Below are 10,183 nucleotides of genomic sequence, written 5' to 3'. Positions count from 1 at the left end.
GCGCAAGTATTTCCTCCACACCTCGGCCCCTCTGGATTATGAAGCTGTCCGTGACTACAACGTGGTGATTGTGGCTGTGGACTCAGGCAGCCCCAGCTTGTCCAGCAACAACTCCTTGCTGGTGCGGGTTGGGGACACTAATGATAACCCTCCCATGTTCAGCCAGGCTGTGCTGGAGGTCTCTTTTCCAGAGAACAACTTGCCTGGTGAGAGGGTGGCCACAGTGGTTGCCACAGATGCAGACAGTGGCAAGAATGCTGAGATCACCTATTCCTTGGAGGCCTCACCCCTCTCCTCAGAGGCACCAGGCAGCATCTTCAGCATTGACCCTGACTCTGGGGATGTGTCAGTGCAGGCAGTGCTGGACCGTGAGCAACGGGACACCTATGAATTTCAGGTGACGGCCCGGGACAAGGGGGTGCCATCACTGCAGGGCTCTACCACAGTGGTGGTGCGAGTGTCAGACCGCAATGACAATGAGCCGCGCTTCATGCAGGATGTGTTCACCTTCTATGTGAAGGAAAACCTGCAGCCCAACAGCCCCGTGGGCATGGTGACTGTGATGGACTTTGACAAGGGCCGCAATGCTGAGCTCAGCCTCTCCATTCAGCCTGGAGACCACGAACAGGCAGCCGGCATCTTCTCCATCGAGAATGACACTGGAACCATTTTCTCCACTGTCTCTTTTGACCGTGAGCAGCAGACCAGCTACACCTTTAAGGTGAAGGCAGTGGACGGGGGTGAGCCACCACGGTCTGCCACAGCCACCGTGTCTCTCTTTGTGATGGATGAGAACGACAATGCACCCACTGTCACCTTCCCCAGCAACAGCTCCTACACTGTGCTGCCACCCTCCAGCAACATGCGCACTGTGGTGGCCACAGTGGTTGCCACTGATGCTGACACCGGTCTCAACGCTGACCTCAATTACAGCATTGTTGGGGGCAACCCATTCAAACTCTTTGAAATAGACCCGGCCAGTGGTGTGGTGTCACTGGTGGGCAAGTTGGCCCCCAAGCACTATGGCCTGCACCGCCTGGTTGTGCAGGTGAATGACAGTGGGCAGCCACCCCAGTCCACCACTGCCCTGCTCCATGTCTTTGTCAATGAGAGCCTGTCCAATGCCACTGTGGTGGAGAGCCAGGTGGCCCGCAGCCTTCACACCCCACTGGCCCAGGACATTGCTGGTGATCCCAGCTACGAGCTGAGCAAGCAGCGGCTTAGCATAGTCATTGGTGTGGTGGCTGGCATCATGACCGTCATCCTTCTTATCCTCGTGGTGGTCATGGCCCGCTACTGCCGATCCAAGGGCAAGCATGGCTACGAGGCCGGCAAGAAGGACCATGAGGATTTCTTCACCCCCCAGCAGCACGACAAGGCCAAGAAGCCCAAGAAGGACAAGAAAGGCAAGAAGGGCAAGCAGCCCCTCTACAGCAGCATTGTTACTGTTGAGGCTTCCAAGCCCAATGGGCAGCGCTACGACAGTGTGAACGAGAAGCTCTCGGACAGCCCTGGCATGGGCCGATATCGCTCGGTCAATGGTGGCCCAGGCAGCCCTGACCTGGCTAGGCACTACAAGTCGAGCTCACCGCTGCCCACTGTCCAGCTGCACCCACAGTCCCCCACTGCTGGCAAAAAGCACCAGGCCGTGCAGGACCTGCCCCCAGCAAACACCTTCGTGGGCGCTGGTGACAACATCTCCATCGGCTCGGACCATTGCTCCGAGTACAGCTGCCAGGCCAGCAGCAAGTACAGCAAGCAGGTAAGAGCACTGCGCCCCGCGGGCCCCAGCACGCAGACACACGCACACAGAGCGGGTGAGGGAGCCGGCATGGCCGTCCCCCCGCCTCCCGCACTGGCACAGGCACACTCCCCGTCGAGGTTCAGTGACCCGTTCAGTCTGGTGCCCCCGCCCCCCTCGCTCCAGGCAGGCAGTCAGGTGCACAGACCAACACACAGCACGAAGGAAGGGCAGTCAGACATCTTTATTGCTATTACTATATTTTTTATCATTGCCTCCGCTTATCAGATCCGGCAGCCGACCAGCCCGTCCGTGCAGCCGGCGCTGCCCCAGGCAGCCGGCCGCGGAGGCCGGGGGTCTGTCTCCAGTCCCGGCAGGAACTGTGAGGCAGCCTGAGATGCCTTTGTCCGCCGCGCGCCCGGAGGCCAAACCCGGCGGTTTTGGGGGGTCGAGGGGAGATCAGGACCCCACCAGGCGGAGCCGCCATCCCCCTCCCGTTCCCCGGCCCCGCCTCCATCAGCCCGTCCCGGCGCTTCCCCCACCGTGATGCTTTCCCAGCCTTAGGGATGTGTCAGCTCCGGCTGAGGAGGAAAGTTTCGCCTGGGCAGCCAGTTGTTTCGGGGAAAGGGGGTAGCTGCCTGCCTGACGCTTCCTAAAGCTGTGGGTGAGAGTGGATTTGCAGCCGCAGCGCTGAAGCGTTAATGGCTGTAATTACCGGGCCTTTCATTAGGACCAAAAGGCTTAAATAATCTGCACAGCCTATCTATGCTCTAATTTACACCACAGAGATTTGCACTCATTGCAGCAGTTGCTCTGAATACGCATAAGCGTTAGTTTAGAATCGCACCTCAGTATGTTATGTTCTTTTTTTTTTTTTTTTTTTTTAATGCCCCTCTTGCCTATCTCATGAAATTTCATTCACGCTGAGAGGCCCTAATTTGCTCGCCCAGCTGCTGCATAGCTCTGTTTGTAGTCGTGAGACCTCTCGGAGAGAAACGTGCCTTCAGGGGTGCCACGAGTGGCGGGCTCTGGTCTCGACTGTGTTGCCAGGGCTTGGTTCGGTGAAGCTCCGATAGCTTAAAAGTGGTGATGGTAGGGACAGTCTTTACAGTCCTTGAAATAAGATAGGGATAGCACAGAGGGGAATCAAGCTTCTAAATGAAAGCTTCAGTTTATTTCTAAGACGCTTATGTACCCTGAACAGAGGTCCCTCTTTTTTGGGGGGAGTACTTTTCCGGTGATAGTACGTATAAGATAACATCCTGACCATTTTCTCAACTGCAATGCACGTTACACAGGAAGCCATAGGCAAATGAATGCTGATTCATGTAACTACACATTCAAGCCTGGAACAGGGAAATTCTGACTATTTTGACAAAAATGCCTTCTTTTCCACTTATTGACGTGCAAATATGGTACACGATGATATTTTTTTATACTTTGAAATGTTTGCTAGCTTACTAAAATTGAAGTTTTACATGTGTTGCCAGTATTTGCATTCTGCTTGGAAATACTTAAAATATAGCAGCATAAAACTAATTGTGTAAGCCACCCGCTCCAGTCTTTCAGGTCACCAAAATAATGTAATTGTAATATGCATCAGTGCTTTTGTATATGTGGCTTTGCAAGTGATACAGGCTTATAGAATGTTTGACACAGTAGTTTCTGTGTGACACAATTCATTAATGCCTTCCTAGAGTGTACATCACAATTTCAGTTTGAGAATAGTCTGTATAAAATACAAATTACTAAGTTATTTATCTTTCATCTCCTAAGGCTTATTAAGCGCAGAGTAGATTGTGCCATTTTAGCAAACACTGGAATAAAAGTAGCAGTGGAATGTATGCTAATCAGATATCACTTCTTTCTTGATACTGCAGTTCATCTAAACATATGGATTATAATCTGTTAATAATATTAGTTATTATGTTAGTAATATATTTTGAATTACTTAATATATTCCAAGGATTTCTTTTGATATAAAATATATGAGAAAACTTGGTATAAGGAAATGGCTTTATTGCACTTTTACAAAGTAGTGCACCTTGAATTGTTCCATTACTTAATTTGTTTGTTGCAAATCAGTTTCTCAGTGTTGATAGTTCTCGTGTGTTAAATATTTAGCCTGCTATGAATGTTCACTTATTCAAGTAGTTTATAGCCAGTATTCTAATGTCTTATCTATTTATTTTTAAATATGTAGAGAGTATTTTCACACTTGTAAAGCATGCACATAAATTGGAAATTGTCCAAGAAAACAGTAAAGGTAGTGTTAAATAACAGACTTTATGGGAGAGTCTATCAGTCACAAACCCTCTGTTTCTACTTTTGTACGTGTACTTGCCAGCTTGTTGCTGAGTGACATTTGTATACTTTTGCTCATTTTACATAGTACTGAGGACATTAAGATTTACTTGCATAAACAATATGTACACTTTTCACATCTCAAACATTGACAGTGAAGTATTTCTCATTTTAGCAGGCAAAACACCTGAGGATTTTTAACACCCAAACCACGTTGAGCTCTTGTTCAGCACAATTGTTTAGAGAGAAATGTGAAGCAGATGCAGATAAAGTGTTCTGATGGGGTGTGCATCAGTTTGTTTCATAGTTCTGCTGTACTTCTGGAACAGAGCCAGTAGCATAATGGCATGACTGTGGTAGGGAAACTACTTGAAATCTCTAAGACTGCCTTTATTTACTCATTGTCAGTTCCCTTTGTTCTAAGGATACAGTAGACAGTGTATAAAATTTTAGAACAAATAAGTGGACACAGCAGAACATACCTGCGCTAAGTTACTGGAGATGAGAGTGATGCTAATTACCCATTAGTGTAATTAGAATTGATAACTGATACTTTCTATAACTACAATACAGCAGTCAGGAGATAAAGTCTCTACTTACATGACCGACTGGTGTACCCCAGGGAACACAGGTTGTTTTCATTCCCATGATTTGATACTTAATTTTTAAGGTGATGAAATGAATTCTTACATACATTTCAAAATACATCATGTTTGATATGGGACTGTGTAAGAGAACTTAGCTGGAGAAAACTGCAAGCAATTTGTATCTCTTCTCCTTCTAATGTCTTTTATATACAGTTTAAAGCAAAATTGTGTATTCAGTAGACTTCTGACACTTCACAGTCACTATTTTTAGGAGATCTTTAGCAAGTTTAACTCTTATCCTTGTCTTACTTAGCATGGTATTGCTTTGAAATATTCTTTTAGCTTCTCACTTATCAATTCTCTCCTTTTCAGTAAAGTACTACAAATGTTTAAAACACTTAGCATTCCACAGGTCTTAATCACTTGCAAAAAGTTAAAGCTGTACAGAAGTGTTTTACTGAATGGGGATGAGTTTAAGTAAGTGTTTTTCTGGATCACGGATTTAAAATTTGAAACCTCCAGGTGCAGCACATTGCCTGTGAGGAGCCTGGATATTGGGATTTCCAGCCAAAGATAATGAAAGCTCAGTGCTTAAGGGGAATCACTTAACAGCTTGGAGAGTTACATACTTAATCATAGATCTCATAATGAATTTTAATTGTAAATACTTGTTTATTTGATCATTTAGTTACAGATATCTTTTTATAACATATACTTCTCCACCTCTCTGTCTCACAGTGCAAAATAGTGTCATAGAAGCAGTTTTGTTTCAGTGAAAATTTCAATAATGAGTCCACACATTACCAACCACTCTTTGAAGAACTGGCCTTTTAAACACTCTTTGTATGTTTATATGTTTTGGCCATCATCTTATCTTGGTTTCTTTTTTACTTGCTTTACTAAGAAATGATTATTGGCTCTTTAAAACATTGGCTCTTTAAAACACTTCAGTTATAATACTGAGGGTTTTTTTTTTCTTGTTATTTTTTTAAGAGATATTGGTCACTATAAGTGGAACTTATAGAAACAGTAAATGGATTCCTGTGCAAAATTATTTCTGTACTTGTATATTGGCTTCTTAGCTAACTCTGTAATTCTTTATGAAAAATCCCAATGCCTTTTCTCATTGAAAATGTGCTGCTTCATGAAGAAAAATGTTTATCAAACCAGTGTGCTGACACTCTAAACAAAATTATATGCATTTGCTGTAAAGTCTTACTTTCCTGAAAGTGAAATACATAGAAATTAATTCTGAAAAAAAAATCCTTGTTCAGTAGCCAGTTAATTTATTTGATAAAATTTCAAACATTAATCAGTCTACTGCAATATTGCAGAAGTATTTTAACTAGTTGGTTATCATGTATGTCAATTGTTTCTATAAACTAAATGGATCAATTTTCATAAACATGCACATATACCCAGCAGCCCTAACAGGACTCCAAATTCATGCATTAAGGAAGCAATCAGTTTAACCATACAGGAGGGCATCATCTTTCCTCTTGTTTATGTACAGACACACACATACACAGAGAGGCTTATCTCAAAAGCTATTTTTTATATTCCCAAACACCTCTAAAGAATAAATCTTTTCGCAACTTTAAGCTAAGCAAATACACTACAGTATAATAATAATAAAAATAACAATGTCATTGTGGCACTGCCATGTCAAAAAAAAAATAGAATATTGCTATTGAGTATACACATTTACATTGGTCACTTCTTTCACACATTTAACTTTCATACTGTTTAGTGAAAAGCATACAGAAGTATTTTCAATTTTCTGTTCTCATTTTGCATTATGTTAAATATTTTACGATTAGTTTTTAAAAGTGACCCACATTTCACCTTCAGTAGCAAATTATGATGAGAGAGGGGCTAATTAAACATGAAATGGATGTATCATTGATGCTTTAATTATCTTTATTTAACAGAAAGTGTTCCACTGATAAGTGCGGCTTTTATTTTTTTCCTCTCCAGTAAAATCATCTTGTACAGTGCACAAATGACTAAGTTACCACTGAATCATTCCGCACTCCCAGGAGATGTACAGAGCCAAAAGGGACAGGATCTGAGTAAAGAAGGATACATGCTCTGAATAAGTAAAGAACTGTACTATTATAGGCAAGGGGTAGCAAGAAACATCTTTAAAAGGATAGAATCTGATTTATCAACTCAGACAGCTCTCTGGCGTTACACAAAGTGAACTTGGGTTATAACCATGGTTAGCAGCTTTACTATTGCTATCAGTCTTTATGTTTCTGAGTGTGTTTCTTCCTTTCTCTCTCTTTTTTTTTTTTTTTAAGGTTTTTGTTTAGTTATCTGGTTTTCTAGTATTTGGGATAGTTGCTAGTTTGACCATCAGTACAGCTTTGTTTCATCTCTGCAGCTTCAGCCTCATTTTCCTTTAAGTATTTTCTATTAAAAGTTTAAGAAGGTTTATGTACTTAGTAATATGCTAGGCTACTTTGACGTATAAAACTAATCAGTTTGGTTTTGCATTAAAATATAAAAGAAAATCAACAAACTTCAGAAGTAGTTAGCATTATAAGTCAACTAAATCCTTGACAAGCATGCTGAACTCTTCACTATAACTGCAAAACGTTTTATACTTAATTACTAATCTTAACAAGATTAACATAATTTTTACTATATATATATATATATAGGGAATATTGATAGAAGCATATGAGCTGTCCAGTACAGTATTTAACAGGAAGATTTTCTAAGCAAGTCTGCTTCCAACAGGCATTTTGAAACTGTTAAGCCTGCAAAATATACTTTTTTCAGTCTTAGCCCATATTACGTGTAATATGTCCCATGTAATTTATGTTCTACCTTTCTCCATTTAAAAAAAAATTACCTTTTTAGATGGTTTTATTTCAGCATGTGCTGAGAATATGGTATTTTTCTATTTTTCTTTCCTGATTTTTCTTTCCTGGAAGAGTAAATTTGTTTTCTGTTATCAGATTTTAGACTTTTGTAGCATATACTGTACATTCATTTTAATCAATAATTGAAATGACAAAAATAAGCCAACAGCTACAGTCAAGGATCAAAAAAATCTTTTAAATTATTATTTTTTATATAAATTTGCATTATTTTAATTTTTAATTAAGTTTGTAAAAGAAAATTGTGACATGCATAAAGGTATATTTCAAGCTAGGACTAATTTACTCTTTTACATATATTTTAGGAAACAGACTTCCCAAGGTCACTTGTATTTTGTTGTTGTGGATGACAAAATATCACAATAATGCTGGAGTAACTGAGATTAGAGGAGCTTCTGAAATGGGTGACAAGAATCAGAATGGAATAAAACCAGAATAATCCATAGGAGATTTTAAACTTTTTAATTTCATATTTTAATGCAATTTCCTCTAAAAATATTTAACTGAGAGCAGGTCATGAGCACAAGTCAAAATCTCAAAATGTAATTATACTGAAGTATGAGTTAGTCAGGTTCCTGAATTATGTCAGTGATACACACTGAAGCTGTCCAACTGTGTGGAGATGTGCTTAGCGTGAGTCATTTGCTCACTCTTATGTGGTCATTTTCACAAGAGATCTAAAATTAAAATTAAGAACAACTTTCAGAGGTATTAAAAACCCAAAGGATTAGCTGTATATATAGGACATACAAGCAGCATGGAGCAACCATTTATTATTACTTTTTGTGAAAGGAGAATATAGAAAAAATTTAGAGTAAATTTTGGGGTTTAGAGATTTGAACAGAAACAATGTTCTGGCCCCATTTAAAACTGCAAGGTAGGTAAAAGTGATGTGACTTTTTTATTGTTTATACCAGTAAAAAAAAAAATTCCTCTCATTTAGGCAAAAAGTTGTTTTGAAATCATTAGTTTGTAAAATGCAGTCTTGGGGGCAGCATATCCCCAAAAGATCAGTTTTACTCAGAGTGGTTCATAAACAGCACAATTATTAGAAGTTGAAGGAAACCATTATCTTTGTCTTTCAAAACCTAATTTTCCTTATTAACTACTAATAAGACAGTATATTTTTTAAAGCCAAACATTTTTCTGTCAGATGAGATTTTGCTACAGATTTAATGTTCTAATGTCTGAGTTTGTAACTGAATGAAATGAATGTGTGCTTGCAAGTAGCATTCTTGCAGTATTAGGAAGCAATAAAATTGGTATTTATCAAAGTGTTTGATATAAGGTCTTTTATTATTTAGAGATAATTATGGATAATATAAAGTTAGCTTTTTAAGGCTAGGTACAGAAGGTAGGTATTAGCTGATGCTGAAAATTGCTCACAGATAGAACCAGAATACAGAAATACTGATTCTACCTGCCAAAAATTCAGAGACAATATTATCTTGCAGTCGTGTCTGAAGAAATTCCTTTATGGTACCATCTTGTAAGTAAAAAAAAATTGCCACCTGACAGCATAAAAATTCCTGAATTTTGAATGGTTGTGTGATTATTGTGAAGAATTTACCTTAAACTCCATTCAAATTAGATTCTTGACTGGTGGTGTGGCCAGGAAATGTATTGTGTGTTATGTCTGCTGTAGCATTTCTCAAAGAGAATTGGGAGGGAGTGCTGTAATTTATTCTGTCTATCCAGGTATAAATGTCAATGTCTCTTCAGCCCTGGAGCAGTGTAAAATACAAGAAGTAGCCCCTACTTCCTTTGGATACCAAATCTTGAGAGGCAGAATTACTTAAACACAGAGACTTATCCTGTAAAAAAAAGACCCTTAATCAGGACAATGCATTTAAAGGTATACAATATGGGGTAGAATTATGTTTCTGACTTCAGTGTTGTGCTGGAAAATGAACTAAAGGAAGTGATGGAGGCTGTCATGGCATTCTGGTTGTGGTTCAGCTATCTGAGGGTCACCATCCTAATGTCAGTTTAGGTAGCTGAAAGATCCTGTGCTGTCTGCACAGAGCTGCACGCACAGGGTGCATGACCCAAGACCTGGGGGTCTTCTGCAACTCTCTTCTGTAGCTGCAGCTCAAGGCCAAACAAAAGATCAATCACTAAATCCTTTCGTTTACTTAAAGGAACAATATTTAAAATAAAATTAAGCACTCTGTGCATATGGTGCCCTTTGGCAGGGTTGAAAATTATTTTTCCTGTGAGAACTTCAGCACAATTTTCAAATGTGTGTGCCATACACATGCCAGTTCATAGAACAGAATCTGCATGTGCAGGTACCTGAATACATATAAGCAATCAACTGAATTTTCATTCATTGTCAGACCTCTCATATTGATGTTTATCTCAGGTGAAACTACAGGTAATGCCTCTAAAGTCAATCAAATTTAGCTAGTATTAACTGCAGTAAATTGTGTCTGGTGTTGTGATATTCAGAAAATGCTTCATATTAGAATAAAATATAGATAGAGAAAACCAATTTATCAGTTTGGATGTTAATCCCCTGCATTTAAGTTATCAGCATGTATATAAATATAATTTCCAAAATAACAGAGTAGGTTTTAGTCATGCATTACATCCAAATGTAACATTATCTTTCTAAAAGGGTCTGGAAATGATGTGGCTTTAATGACACTTCAAAAAAGGTA

At 40.1% G+C, this 10,183-nt stretch overlaps 1 protein-coding gene across 2 annotated transcripts in view; it reads left to right on the top strand.

Moving 5' to 3' along the window:
- Positions 1-10,183, top strand: part of PCDH7 (protocadherin 7) — a 262,992-nt gene that overhangs the window by 3,946 nt on the left and 248,863 nt on the right. For both annotated transcript variants that reach the window (XM_041403064.1, XM_041403065.1), the window contains one exon: positions 1-1,762. This exon is cut by the window's left edge. In XM_041403064.1, coding sequence (XP_041258998.1) covers positions 1-1,762 — 1,762 coding nt within the window. The remainder of the gene's footprint in view (positions 1,763-10,183) is intronic.

Source organism: Onychostruthus taczanowskii, unplaced genomic scaffold, assembly GCF_017590055.1.
Source record: "Onychostruthus taczanowskii isolate IOZ18803 unplaced genomic scaffold, ASM1759005v1 scaffold2, whole genome shotgun sequence".
NCBI lineage: Eukaryota > Metazoa > Chordata > Aves > Passeriformes > Passeridae > Onychostruthus > Onychostruthus taczanowskii.
This window is presented reverse-complemented; position numbering and strand designations above follow the sequence as displayed.